The sequence below is a fragment of the Erigeron canadensis genome, chromosome 7 (genome assembly GCF_010389155.1).
Source record: "Erigeron canadensis isolate Cc75 chromosome 7, C_canadensis_v1, whole genome shotgun sequence".
Lineage (NCBI taxonomy): Eukaryota > Viridiplantae > Streptophyta > Magnoliopsida > Asterales > Asteraceae > Erigeron > Erigeron canadensis.
In genome coordinates, this window is record NC_057767.1 from 32,872,821 (window position 1) to 32,888,721 (window position 15,901).

Here is a 15,901-nt window from a genome sequence, read left to right on the forward strand (position 1 = left end):
TTTTTTTTTTGGAATGAGTTTTTGTTAAAAGAAAATAAAAAACAAAAAAAAAAGTGAAAAAAGTGAAAAACAAAAATTTTAAAAAATAAAAAACCAAAAAAAAAGAAGAAGGAGGAAAACTAGTGGTTCTCTCCATATATGCGATTCTCACGTTGACCCTACCCTATACTACACTAATATAGCATAACATCTCCTATCCTATGGTTCTTGTAATGCCAAAATAATGTATTCAACTCCCAACCCCAACCCCAACACCAATACCAATACCAACACAATATTCACCATAACACCACCACCCAAAACCACCATTGTAAACACAACACCACCACCCTATCCTCCTCCTAATTGTTACAAAACCGACCATGGTGCCACCACATCATCGGGCACTACTACTAGTAGAGACTACCGAAAAGGCAACTGGACACTTGAAGAAACCCTACTCCTTATCAAAGCCAAAAAGCTAGACAATGAGCGTAGAGCCAATAACAACAACAATAGCCGTGGTGGTGAGTTAAGGTGGAAATGGATAGAGAATTATTGTTGGAATAATGGCTGTTTTCGTAGCCAAAATCAATGTAATGATAAGTGGGATAATTTGCTTAGAGATTATAAGAAAGTTCGTGAGTATGTCACAACTTATTGGTCTATGGATAAAAATGAACGTAAAATATAGAAATTTGCCTTCTAATATGTTACTTGAAATTTATCAAGAATTGAATCAAGTTGTCGAGATGAAAAATGTAATCATACATACTCATCATCAGCAGCAACAGCTTCCTCCTAATTTAGAGGTCCTTGCACCACCATTGCCAACAACTCTTCCTGCAGGTAAGCTAGCTAGTTATTATTTGTGTTAATTAGTTGCATTTTCCTTTATTTGTGGGTTTTGCTAAACGCACCCCTTAGGTCCACCTAACATGCATTACACTTATCATAAAATTCAAGGGATAACTTTTGATATATGGAAAGTACAATTTTTTTTTATGCAAGTAGGTGCAGCCGTAAGGGTTACATTCAACATTTTCCGCTGTATATATACATATCTATATATGATTGGATATGTACCTAGGTATTAGTTAAGTTTGCATATTCTGTCTAGCTATATCATTGGTGTAATTCATTGAGTAAAGTAAAAACACATTCCTTTTATATTTTGCATTACGATAAACTATGGTTTATAGTGTTGAACATAAGATAGAAAATATGTACTATTAATTAATACGGAGTAGTTTATAGATAAAAGTAATGATATAATGTTGTTTGCTTCACGGATTGACCTAAATGTAAAACGGTAAACAGGTTAGGTTTTCCTGTGTTTCTTGACTTAGATTTACGCGGTCTAATTAACCAGGGAATACTGTAACCATTTCTTTCGAGTTGTACTAGTCACCTAAAAAATATTAACATGAAATGGTTTCAAACTTAATATTTTTAGTGAAAAAACAAGACGCTAAACGACTAATTAAGTATGATGAATAATATATAATATAATGTTATTGAATCAATGAAATCAGTACTTAAGGCAATATTCTTTTGGTATGAGAACAAAACTTTAATTCTTCTTACCCTGTAATTATTTGTTCCCTTTGATATATAGGATCTTCTGTTTGAAGAAAATTGATTGAAAGTCAGTATGTATAACGAATTTAATTATCAGATTTTTCGTCAATAATTAAACAATGAACAAAATCTCTTTTCTGCCATGTACCGTTGCCACATTTGGCAACTAGAAGTTTGTTTATTGTTTCATTTGTATTTATGGATCGATATATATCGTCTGTTAGCCTACAATATATATTTAAATGTGATTAAACAATAACCTAATTATACTCTTTAATTTTATTTTACATTTTCGTTCCATCTTTTATAGTACAGATCACATTTTCAGTTACCCATACCTTATCCAATAGCATTATTCATTAAGGATCTTATATTTGTTTGTAAGTTCACCGCCCATGACTTCTCCATTGAGTTTGATCTATATGATTTGAAGATTTTAATGCTACAAAATTTCTTATTTCACTTAACAGCATTGATTGACAACCTTTAAAATCTTCAAGTCATATAGATCAAAGATAGGAGGTTAAAGATAAAAAACACATTTTTTTTTAAAACAACGATTGGATCCTTCAGGTGAACAACACCATTTATTAATAATTGTTGCATGTCATGCCTACGGGCGGTCAGATTATTAAGTTTTCTTCCAATCTGGAGTAACTTCGTACAAAGTGCCTAAACGATTTTGTGTGTTGGTTGTTAATAAAAATTCGGAAATAGTAAAACAACAAAACTTGATAGTGATATAATAAAGAAGTATATATGATGATAATTATTATTTTATAATTACATTAATCTAAGGAAAATGGTACTAAAGTATGTAAAGTTATTCTCACAAAATCTATATCATAAAAGGAGAAAGAAAGAGATAATGTTTGGTCAAAGATGCAGGTTTGAAATCTCTGCCACAACAAATCCCTCCATTTATTGTTTCTCTGGACTTTTTATACAGTACAGTCAACAGCCATGAGACTACTTTACAACCTCAACATCTCATCAAGTACTTGTAAAAGCTACCTCTTTTTCCTTCTTCATTCATGTCATCATGTTGGTCCATCTTTTCTATTCTTTTCTAATTATTAATGATTTTTTTATTATTATTGAGATGTATATATACTCGATCGTATTTTATATGTTTCAAATTAAATACTTTTTCTTAAAAATTTAACTAGTGTACTTTACTTGTCACTAGTTATTAAAAAGATAAAACCTTGTGATATTTCACATACTTTTTTTACTTGATAGTTTGTCGATTGTTTTTATTTTAAACAATGTTTTGGTCTTTAATTGTATACGTGTGTACATTTTATATCTTAATATACACAACAAAAACTACGAGATCACTTGAAGATTATTGTTTTTGCATATATACTTTCTTTATAAGAAAAACAAATATATAAATCTTTTATACAGTTTGTTTATAATGATATTAATTATAAATCATCACTCATTCGTTAAAGAGTATATGTCACTAGATCACAGACCTTTTATTAATTTCCACTTGTTATGTATATAACAACTATTATATTCTTTAATCTATCCTATAAGGGTGGGCGGAGTGCCTTGGGGAGTGAATAGGTACCGGATGGAACATCGCGCCGACCCTCCGGTACCTATAGGGCGGGGAACGAATTGGTGACCATGGTGCCGGTTTTGCTGTCTATCTTATTTTGTCTTTTTCTTTCTTTTTTTTTTTTGTCTTTTCTTCCTTATTTATTTCTTAATTAAATAGAAAAGGTGGGGGAGGGGAAGGGGGAGAGTGGTGAGACATTCCTAGGCAACGAACGGAGAGTAAAAGCAAAACCGGGGAGGGGAGGGGTGGTAAGGCCCTCCGTCCACCCTAACTAAAAAAGTGTTTGGTGACACATTTGACACCCTTTAAAGCTTTTTTTGGGAATACAAGTGTATAACAACTATTATATTCTTTAATAGATTTTATATAAGAGATATATGGAATAGATCATGTAGAATGGGACGAAGATAGATTTTGGACTTACTTTTATTTTGGATGGTAGTCATGATGGGGTTGAAGGTGTGGTCACCTGCAGGTAATTGTAAATCAATGCATAAAGATTCGTAGGAGCAAATAACAATTGATTATGAGGTCCAGCTTTTTCTGTGCTTTTACTTTGCAAAATCTACTCCCATGCAATATAAAATACTTTACACACTACAAGATGCTTTCATTACGTACTATCAATACTAGGAAGTATCTTATATAAGAGGTGATATTCGTATCACGTACCCTTTCTTTTGATAAATTTACCCCTTACTGTTTATACAGTCAGCTATAAAATTTGTACGTTATGATAAATCCATCAAAAATTGTAGTACGAATATCACCCTCCATTCCATCTTATATATATAATAATATATTATATTTATTATTTAGATTATAACTATATACTAATACTCTATCCTTTTCAAATAAGAATTTTTTTTTTCTTTTATGCTATACAATACTTCGTCTGAAATGAATTTTTATTGCTATAAAATTTATCTACTATATTACATTACATAAACAAAAAATATTTGAGGCTAAACTTGTCGCGCTTTGTTAAAATTGTGTGGTCGTAAGCCAACATATTATGTACAGGTCAGAGATGGCTCAACAGTACTATGAAACTACACGATCGTTTTAGGCCTTTAAAATTCTAAGGCCTCAATATTTTGTATATTAGGCTTAATGTTTGGATTTTGTACTAAGTATCATTATATAATTTGCATTACAGTAACACCCTTTTGGTTTTGCATCAACATCTGCAACTTTTTTAAACTAGTAGTTCAATAACAAAAGTCTAGTTACTTTTTTTTTTTTTCCTTTCTACTTTAATTTATATGATAATGACTAATGAATTAGGCACATGAAATTGAGCTTGTGTGAGGCCTCCAAAAACTTTAAGTCATCACTGGTATAGGTTGCTTAAAAACCATTTTGTAAGATGAAGATATGCTTTCTTGGCTGTTGAGTAAAGGAGCAAGTAGTTGTACGTGAGACGTTTTCTAGCAGCCTATACATTTTTTTTTTGTCGACCTACACATTATGTTGAACTGGAAGATGAAGTCGATGAAAAATAGGCCACGTATCATTAGATTGCTACATGTATAACTGGTATTCAATAGGTAAATTGGTAAGCTCGATCTTTGACCTCGGGTAAAACTGTCAGGGTTCAAGTTCCATTTCTTACAACTATAGAGGTAGAATATTCGCGGGGGGGGGGGGGGGGGGGGGGGGGGGGGGTAGAGTCGTGTAATTTAGGAGTATAAGTAGATTAATTAGCTTGCTGTCAAAGAAACAAAAAAAACTTAAGTGGTCTTGTTTTGAATATATGTTTGTTAGATACATCAGCGGAATCATCAGAAACACAAGGAGAGGACCAGGGAGAGAAAGTTGACATGGAAACCAAAAGAAGAAGAGTGAGAGACATAAAATCAAGTATTCTCCACAGCAACACGCTCTTGTCCCAAACCTTAAAACACTACGATGAAAAAAGAGAAAAACGACATCGTGAGTTAATGGAGCTTGAACAACAAAGGCTTCACTTGGAAGAAACACGAAATGAAGTTAATCGTCAAGGGATTGCTGGTTTACTTGCATCCGTTAAGAAGCTCTCGGATGCTATTCATGCCCTCATTTCAGAAAATTAAGCATACATGAGCACTAGAAACCGTATAAACCAAAATGCATGGGAAATTCTTTTTGTGTGAATATATTGGTTGTATCATTAGATATGATCTGCATTGATGATTTGTTACAAATGTATATCTTTAACTTAATTAAGTATATCAGTTGAGTATTATTTTGCATGACGGTAACAAGTTTATATGTGTTTTTACATGTATATGTATGGCATTTGCCATTAATTGCAATGGTTAAAAGTAAGATTTTAGTTGAGGTATAAATTATTAGATTTTTTTTTAATGACAGCCTTAAGGCAGTCATTTGTCACATTTATGTATGCCTATGTAAATAAATAAATAACCCCTTTTGGAAAGTAAAAAACACATACAGTAAATCAAAAGCGTGGCAATACATAAAAGTGCTTCAAGGATGAGGTGGGAGACATTGTCTCTTTAAAGGCCTTGGGGTTTATACCCAAACTTGGAGATAAGTCGATAACTACTACAACTAACATTTGCCGTTCAAAAATATTTATAAAATCGCTTGCTTCTAAGCAAACCCGACTCATAAAATGACATTGAGAATTTCATAATCTACTTGACATGGTGGATTGGTTTCAAGACATTGAAGCAATGCCCAGATGATAATCTAATACGCGAAGATCAACTTCACATGTTTTATAACTAACGCAATCTGCTGAGTGAGTCAAAAACTCGTCTGTACTCACTAATCTTTGTATGAGACAATTGCGGTCATGTTTTATTGGTGAAAAATAATTCCGGTGTCTGCAAAAGGCTTGTTGATTGCATACCATTTTTTCATTTAAGATTTTATGTGTTGAATTTACGAAGGGAAGGACTCTTCTCTGATAAAAAGATCAATGTGACACACTTGTTCACTATGAAAAACCAGTCACCAAAAACGACTATTTCAAGAGATAAGTCAACTCTTTGTAGGTTAACTTCCAAAAGGTAAACCAGCCAACTGTTAAGTAAGACTATATATAGCCATTTTTGTAAACACGATACTAGGAATTAGATCTAACCCTTCATCAAAGCTAATGCAATAAAAGATGAAAACAAGTTGTCCAAAAACAACTAACACAATTTTCAATAAATGAATAAATCAGTAGGAACGTAAGTGTCAACTCCGAATTTCAAAACATCAAAACAAATTTGTATTAGAGTATTATTCAGCATGTTAAGCTCACCACGATTCAGTCCAGTAAAAAAGGGTACTAGGCAAGTAATTATTTTTTAGCTCACAACTTTCAACTACACAAGCTAACGGTATAATAATCAAAACCTTACTAATTACCAAATGGTAACACAATGTTAAATTTACACATGAAAGGTAGTTCCTATTAACATAGTAGCTTCATGAGTAGATTGTAATATATATTTATTGGAAACTATTTGACATACAGAAAGGTCAGCTGTCTGTTTGATATTCTGTGGTATCGGATGAGACGCCATCTTCATCAAGAGAAGATGGAAGATCCGGGCTTGTATTAGCAGGACTGGATTGATATCTAGATGCAATTGAAGAAACAACTGCTAGCTGGCCACTCAAAAGCCGATATATGACATTTCGATTTATGTCTGGCTTGACTAACAAGAGGCGGTGTGATGGGGTGTGTTTCTGATTAAACCTGCCTGGAAGATTCAAACCCGAGTTGTGACAGTCTCCACAAAGGTCATAACCACTTTTTTCCGTACAATCTTTGCATTGATACCTTTCTCCAATTATTGGACACATCTGTAACAATGAAAAAATGGAACATAATGGAATACATGTCTATTAGATTGTGTGTACAGATATAGGAAGCCATTTTTGTAACACAAGGTTAGAAATAGATATTGCGACCCTTTTACGTATATGGTGAAATGGGTTGATTCGGGTTCTAATTATCTTAATGGGTCAAATGGGTTGAGCTAACAGATTCAACTAGAAGAATATGGGTCGAGAGGTTTAAATGGGTGAAAAGCATCCGGAAGTATCCAGATGTATAACCTCCTAAATCGCTAAATTATTTATAGAAAGGTTCGATCATCATCGAAAAAAATAATACATAAAACTAATTGGTAAGCTTAAAAGCATACCTTAAAATCTGGTGCTTTCACATGGCAAAATTAACACTTGACATTCAGAGAGAAAATAATATGAATGACTACAATGGGAATGACTATATGCATTTTCTCTCTTTGAATGTTCATTGATTTGGTTGTGTCAGCAACGTATTTTTAGGCCTACCACTATGCCTATGTATATCAATACTATTGCAACGATATAGTTTCTATAACCTTGTTTAACACATTATTTACTTATAAAGCTTCAAAATCTGAAGTCAAAGCATGCAAAATCTGTAGGGTTTACATATTCTTATGAAGCTTATATACATGGAAATTCAAACATACGAGAAATATAATAGTTTTCAATGATTCATGTTGTAAACATACACTCACACTAATCATGTTTACCTACATATTATTCAAGCAATCAACTGTCCTATTATGGTATATAATCAACATACAAGATTGAATTACAAGTATTTAACTACTTCTCAAATCTCAATACTTTGTGCATCTATTAATCAAAACTAATTGGGAGTCCTGTAGGGTTCTTCACTTCTTTGTATAACTGTATAAATGAGCAAAATTTGGGACAAACCCTTGAAACCAAACTGGAACAGATCTGTAATTTGGCACGGGTAAATTTTGTTTCAATTACAACAAAAAAACGTTTCTTAGCATGGTCCAGTAGACGTCCAGTTAGGTAACAGCCTGATCCAAAGTGTTCTATCTTCTTTTTTCCCATTCTAAATTCAACCAAATAGCATTGCATGGGTGAAGATTTTTGTTTGAATCACATCCAAAAGTTTTAATCTAAGTCATAGTCTGGTCTGGGCCTGAAAACCAGTAAAATTTCAGTATGGCACCAGTTCTCTCTGGATTTAAATGTTGCACACAGAGCTAGTTTGTAGGTTATGCTTACTTATGCAAACAGAGGCCAAGTTATGCAGTAGCTCGGATCTCGGCCCGTGAATCGACCCGCAATGCAGGTTAATTAAAATATTTATATTATTGTTTAAATTAAGTAATCTTTTAATTTTATAAGTCATCTTTTATTTATTAGGATAATTGAGTATTGATTTGTTTCTTATTTTGACGAGTCTAGAATCTATTTATAGGAGTTGATTATTGTGTTCTATAAGAAAATTTACAGTTTGTCAAGAAAACCTATATGGTTTTGGTCTTTGATTAATCGAGTGTTCTTGAGCCATTTGATTGCATCAAGTGGTATCAGAGCTTTGGTTGTTCAAATGGCTCTACGTGGAAGAGAAGACACTTTTGTTTGTAGATTCGCCGACCAAGGTAACGAGGTTATTCCCCTACCACCCACACATGGTAAAGGTCAGCATCTGCTCACAGATCGCCGAACGAGGCAGTGGTGGAGTTGATCCCGACCCATGGGATTTTAAGATCGAGCGACTCCAACAACAGATTCGAGATCTTGAGGCACCGATGATATGGAAGGAAACGTCTGGGATGATCTATCCGGGGATGAGGAGCATCCTACCAATATTGACACTATCTATGATTATCCTCCCGTGTATGATGAATACGGGGACGAAGAATGATATTTTTGGATGACTAGCGTCGGAGTTACATGTAACATGTTTTGGAGTGAATTAAAGATTGATGCGCTTGCTTGAGTAGAGAACGACTTACCTAAAGCAAAATATAAAGCTGCTCTTAAGGAAGAGTTGACTTCTAAAAAGTTAATGTCTTTGTTTGCTGCTACGAGTTTGTTGGGTAGCTATGATGATGAGTTGGGAGTGAAGGTCCCAATATCGCAGCCTTTGAATACAGAATGTTTGATTTTTGATAAATACAAGATATCATTTTTTAAGAGTATGGAAATTTATGATTGGAAGTGATTTTATAATTGGTGCAAATAGTGATTTGGGTTTTATCAAAAAGGATTACGTAGAATTCATGGAAGGAAATATGAGTGGGATGGTGGTGAACAAATATCCATCCAATACACGTATTAACAGTGAACCGTCTAATTTATATTTTCATGATATTAGATTGGTTTTAAAGCCTAGTGAACTGTCTATTTTTTGGGTTTATGAATATTACATTACATTTGAAGACCAAGTACATTGGATTACAAACTAAAGCCAATGCAAACAAACTTTTAATTTGGATTCTGATTTTGGTTTATGGCAAGTAGAACACGACTGGAGTGGACTATTTGAACGATTCAAATTAAAAGTGGACGGATCACAACCCGTTTTTTTCTTTTGACCCGGATGGTTATAGTCCGAAGGTTAAAACTCGAGGACGAGTTTTTTCGAAGATGGAGAGAATGATGCAGTAGCTCGGATCTCGGCCCGTGAACCGACCTGCAATGCAGGTTAATTAAGATATTTATTTTATTGTTTAAATTAAGTAATCTTTTAATTTTATAAGTTATCTTTTATTATTAGGATAATTAAGTATTGATTTATAGGAGGTGATTATTGTGTTCTATAAGAAAATTGAGAGTTTGTCAAGAAAACCTACATGGTTTTGGTCTTTGATTAATCAGGTGTTCTTGAGCCATTTGATTGCGTGCGAAACTGCATCACCAAGTATAGGAGATTTTGCTACCGAGGACTAAATCTTTCCATAATGTCTTAAACATGGCCCATGGTTATGAATACAGTTGTAGAAGGGCATAATGAAATCACGTATATATGCAAATATGAAAAAAAGAGAACAAACTTACCCCGCACATATCACAGCCAACACCATGATGAAACTTAGACCCATGCGACTGTAGAAAATTCTCTTCTGCTGGAAATGAGTCTTTGGGAAACTGAGTACTGGCCTCTACACAACCCAAAATACAAATCAATACAGGTTTGTAGACATACGGAAACTGTAAATAATCGCTCATAGGTAATCGACGATAAGCACCACCAAAATAACTGAATCATTAACTCAAGTTAGGGAGCCTGCCGTGAAAAGTATTCATGTTCTCAGGCTCCACCAAGCTCTAACTTGAACTAAATGCAACAAATTAAACTTGATCCTTCATATATGTTCACGGTACATAATGAATATAAGCCCATAACTTTTAATTTCGATGCTTTGATTTAATTTCAATTTCAATACCTAGAACATTGTTTACACTAAAAAGATATAGCTGACCAAATAGAGCTACCAATTGTACTGGTTAACATCAGTAGTAAAATGATGATTGCCAGACACTCTAGTTACTATAACTGAACTATCTGCAAAAGAAGTACTGAATTCAATGAGTGCAACTATATCAAGTGACTAATACATACCATCTGGTGAAATCATATTTTGCGTCTGCTGTTGATTGACTTGGATAGTGCTTCTTCTCAAAGCATATTCTGGAAAAAATCGTTCTTCTAAGAAGTAATCAAGTTCCCTGCAAACTTTTGGAAGTCCACTTGGATGCCGGCATTCACAAACTTGACATCTAAGCATTCCCTCAATTGGAATGGTGATACAGGCCTCGCAGTAAACTACAAATTGATTTATAAACAATATTAGCATAATAGCAGATTTAAACTTTGTAATAGAAGAATGCAATTAATAGTACTAGCTAGAAACAATTACCATGACCACAGTTCAGAACAACAGGCCGATAAAGTAGCTGAGTGCATGCTACACACACAACGTCACTGATTGAAACCTGGTCACAAGTTCCAGACGAGCCCTCGTTCAAATTACTTTTATCCGTAGAAGAAGGGTCTACTGAGCTTCCATCTTCATTATTTACACTCAAAGATTGGGCCTCATCATTCATATGGTTCAATTCTTCACTTGTCATAAGTCTGTCAATATCCGGTGAAAATCCTAACGAGCTGTGTTTCTCATCCTCTATTAAACAAAATAACATAACAAGTTGTTCATGTCCACAGTTTCTTCTATCATAAATTGCTTAAGTTACATAAAAAACCGTAAAGGCGTGAACTTTAAGTTTACCAAGCGTTTGTAACTTCCGTCTATTGTAAGAAACCGGATACAACTTCTTGAGCAAAAAATGTAAAGTCAGACAGATAGCAGGAAAATGATGATACCCGTTTCTACATAACGGACAATGAGACTCACTTCTCATATGCATCGAATGTTGGCAACACCAGAAACACGACACATGACCGCAAACTGAAAAAAAAAAAAAAAAAAAAAACATTGTCAAAAAATATAGTACGGTAAGGTTATTACAAAAATGTACTTAAGTTGTTGATGAATCATACCCAAAACAACTGGCTTGTATAAAACATCTCTGCAGCATAAAGACAACAACTTTACTTCAAAAAACCATAATCATCAAAGCTGATAAATCTTATGCATAAAAAACAAGCTACTTAAGTTTTTTTCTATGAAATAAAATATAAATATTGCAATATAAAGACAACAACTTTACTTCAAAAAAGCCATTACCCATCAAAGATAATGAATCTTTACACAAGTATGAAGCTATTTAAGATTAAAAAAGAAGATTCGCAACATATAAATATTTTCTTTATATTTAAAAGAAAAGGTCTAATACTCATTCTCTAAAATGTATATGGGTTATATTTATATAAAAAATTTTATGAAGAATTTACTAAACATTCATACAATATATTGAATTAAAATTAGTTATATCAGTTGCGATAAGATAATCCAAAAACTGTGGACAATAATAGAAATATATATTTATATATATACAAAAATAAATAAATAAAGATTGAAATGAGAATAGAGATAGAATATATATACAGGCAAACAGCGCAGGTGAAATGATCAGAAATCTGTTCTGAGTCTACGCCTTCTTCCATGGCCGATCTTCAAGCCAAAACTCGGAGCAAAATTTTATTTTATAATTTTTAATTATTTTTATTATTGAAACAGAAATAACGAATATTTTAAGGGAAACTGATTTATCAAGATTCATTTTTTGGATGTTGCTCTCACAAACTTACTTAAATCAATTTTTATACATGTCAAAAGCCTTCATGATTTTAGTGGTTTGTGAGAACAACATCATCCAACTAAAATAATATTAACATCATCCAAGTTATCCCTATATTTTAAATTGGTTAATTATTTTTAATGAATCGGTTTTTCATAAGGGTTTCTTTATTTGGTTTAACTTACAACAATAACTATGGTATCCAATCCCTTTACCTAGAAATGAGATAGTCTTGCTTTTACCGCTGAATACATAAGTTGTTTCAAAAAGGAACTCCGACCATAAAATGAAAAGAGAGGAGAACGTGAGCGCGCATGATAAGTTATCATTAAAAAAATATATTCATGTGAGAATTATATAAACCGAAAGAATCATGAAAATTTAGAAATTAAAACTTGATGTTTATGTGCGAATAGTATATGTGAACATCTTCGTTCACATATGAACTATCAATTTATACATAAAATCAATTATATTTATACGTGAATAATTCTCACATCAACCTTATCCATGATAAAAAATTTAAGTTTTTTAAACAATGTAAACATAAAGTATAAAAAAGCCGAGTAGCATAGCATGTACAACGTAAGCCCGAAAGTAGAATAGAATGAAAGTCACATAGTCAACTTGAGAGAATCATCTACCTAACATATAAGCATTTTAAAACCTATGCATAGTGCTATTTTGAAATACCATCACTCACTCTTTCAATAACTAATTTATAGAGTGATGTTTTACAAAGTGACCTTTCTTGTATTTATAATTAGGATAATATTATTAAAAAATTTTAGTAAGTGACATCTGATTCCAATTTTTACGGGTTTACTTAATATTGTTGAAGAGAATCAATGGAAGAATTTGAGATTTAGACAATTTTTTCTCAATTTAAAATAGAGAGATTATTTTTACGTTTTTTTAAAGGTTAAAAAGGGTACTTCTATTAAGTTGGATATGAATATGAACCCCCAACATCTATTTTTAGAAGTAAGTTTCAACCACTTGATCTAACCCGATTAATTTTATCTATATCTATACTCCATTAATAAGCAAACTACCTCACCCCCTTTTAACACCTCTATCTTTAAAATATCTTTTATGTCCTCCTAATTTACACTAACTTATTTTTTCTCCATCACGCTCATTACACACACATACGTTCATCCGATTTCCGATTTTCTCTCCCCCCCCCTTCTTTGATTTTCTCCCCCCATAAACACCATCCACCACCGCCCCAAAAACCACCATCCACTTCCGCCGGCTTATTTTTTTTCTTTTTTATCGTCGCCGCCCCACAAACCACCGTCAAACCACCGGAGTTTTTTTCTTATTCCCCGTTGCATCGCGCGGGTACAACGCTATATGAGTATGTGCCATATATATCATATATGCCTATATGGATATATATTGTATCACACATGACACATAGCTCATTGAGGCTCACCAACATATACAATTAATTCTAAAAATGGCCTCACTAGAAGACCATCACAAAATGTCCGAGGAAGAAAAAGGACTTTTAAGAGTGTACCAAATAACTGGTGGGATAGTACTTCCAATGGTCATAAAAACTGCCATAGAACTTGATCTTTTTGAGATTATGGCCAAGACCCCTGGTGGTCAATTTTCTTGTCATGATCTTGCTTCTAGCTTTCCTAGACAAACCCAACAAACCCCGGAGCTAATAGAACGAATTCTGCGGTTTCTTGCTAGTGAATCCGTTCTTACGTCCAAATATGTTAAGGATGAACATGGAGAATGTAAGATGTTATATGGTATGACTGCAGTGTCTAATAACTATGTTCGCAATCCAGACGGGACATCTCATGCTGCGTTTCTTCTCCTTATATATGACAAGGTACTCGTCGATTGTTGGTAAGTCATCTATCAATATTGTATTTTTTTTTATTCTAGCTCTGTCAGCTTACATATAATTATACATAAAAATTTGTTCAAGACCATATAAGATCCTAGTAGCAACGGGCTGGGTGGGCTTTCAAGAGTGGAACCATGAAGATGCCCGGTCTAATAATTTTGAAGAACAAAAAATTAAAGAAGACGACTACCTTAACATAGATCTTACTCGTAATATTTATAATTAATTTGGAGAAAATAAATGGAATGTTAAAAACAAATAAAGCTTGTGAGTGTTGGATTCATGATATCACATCAATCAAACGGACATGGAAACCATAGGTTCAAGGTGTTAGTATGATTGAAAAATGCCATAGATACACATTTGGACAACTTTCAATGCATATTATGTCAAACAAAAAACTTCCAATGATTAAAAGAACATCAAAAATACACTTTGAGCGACTTTCAACCTTGCCGAGCCAACTCATTTTCATCATCTTATTGAGCTATCAGTAAACTAAAACTCAGGACCTCAGATAGACACGTTTTCACATAACTAAGTCGATATTGTCTCTTGTTGTAGTTATATTATACTTTGCTTTGGGGCAGGTATCACCTAAAAGATGCAGTGGTTGAAGGATGTATCCCATTTGACAAAGCCCATGGAATGAATGCATTTGAGTACCCTGCAAAAGACAATAGATTCAATGAGGTATTCAACAAAGGCATGTATGACAACACGAGAATAGTGATGAAGATGATTCTTGAAAAGTACAATGGATTTGAGGGAGTAAAAGACTTGGTTGATGTAGGTGGCGGTTTAGGTGCTAACCTTGAGATCATTGTTTCCAAGTACCCTTATATCAAGGGCTTTAACTTCGACTTGCCCCATGTCATCAAGGATGCACCTCCATATCCAGGTATACGAGGTATCAATTTCGATATATTTTACAATATTGAGGGCATTAACTTTGACTTCGACCCATACCTGTTTTGACCTGTTATCAAAAGTCGCCCGACCCACCCATTTTGTCGGGCCTAAAATGAGTTGAGATTGAGACCTCTACCGTTTATCATGTCTTATTTTTGCCATAATTTGTGTGTTTTTGGAACTCTCTAAATCAAACCTAGCCAATGTAAATGACGATGATAGCTTGATGTTATTGATTAGGTGTGGAGCATGTCGGAGGAGATATGTTCAAAAGTGTTCCTAAAGGAGATGTTATTTTTATGAAGGTTGGTACCTACATATATTAATTCTATTAATATGTTTATTTTTCTATTACGTAGTAAACTCGGTGAATTTTGCTTTTAGTGGATACTGCATGACTGGGACGACAATAATTGTATGAAGCTTCTCAAAAACTGTTGGGCCTCATTGCCAGAGAGTGGTAAGGTGGTGGTGGTGGAAGCAGTCATCCCAGACCCCGAAAGTGATACTGGCTACACCGATGATGAAGTTTCCAAGACTTCCATCGTTAGTGATATGGTAATGTTGATCGCCAACCCAGGTGGCAAAGAGCGAACCACGAAAGAATACAATGCATTGGCTAAACAAGCTGGGTTCGGTCCATTGAAATTTGTTTGTAGGGTTTCTACTTTTTGGATCATTGAGTTCTACAAAATTATTTAACTACTGATCGAATGTAATATATATACTCGTAAGGAACTATGTATTTTAACTTGCTTTTATATAATACGAGTACTAATTAAGCAAGAACTTCTTTTCGACGGCCCATTTTGAGTGGTATTCTGTGATATAAATCGATCACCCATCAACCATTTGATTATAAGTTACTCCGAGCTCTGGGCGGACAAAATTGTTATTGTACATCTTTCTAAAAGAAAAATCAACTAGAGGTGGCAAGACAACCGAAGGCATGAATA

At 33.6% G+C, this 15,901-nt stretch overlaps 2 protein-coding genes and 1 pseudogene across 2 annotated transcripts; 2 read left to right on the top strand and 1 right to left on the bottom strand.

Annotated features, from left to right (window-relative positions):
- The first annotated feature begins 223 nt into the window (after nt 1–223).
- Nucleotides 224–5,205, top strand: LOC122609348 (annotated as a pseudogene).
- Nucleotides 5,206–6,471: 1,266 nt separating this feature from the next.
- LOC122606652 (E3 ubiquitin-protein ligase PRT1-like) lies at nt 6,472–12,080 on the bottom strand. Its single transcript, XM_043779494.1, has 7 exons — nt 11,968–12,080; nt 11,460–11,488; nt 11,188–11,367; nt 10,819–11,082; nt 10,521–10,724; nt 9,956–10,059; nt 6,472–6,937 (listed from the first exon to the last, which is right to left on the bottom strand). The coding sequence occupies exons 1-7, from the start codon at nt 12,024–12,026 to the stop codon at nt 6,611–6,613; spliced, it is 1,167 nt and encodes a 388-aa protein (XP_043635429.1). The 5' UTR covers nt 12,027–12,080; the 3' UTR covers nt 6,472–6,610.
- A 1,545-nt stretch (nt 12,081–13,625) lies between these two features.
- On the top strand, nt 13,626–15,647 carry LOC122606655 (caffeic acid 3-O-methyltransferase-like). Its single transcript, XM_043779497.1, has 4 exons — nt 13,626–14,032; nt 14,624–14,934; nt 15,186–15,250; nt 15,330–15,647. Exons 1-4 carry the CDS (start codon nt 13,626–13,628, stop codon nt 15,645–15,647), a joined length of 1,101 nt encoding a protein of 366 aa, XP_043635432.1.
- The last annotated feature ends 254 nt before the right edge of the window (nt 15,648–15,901 follow it).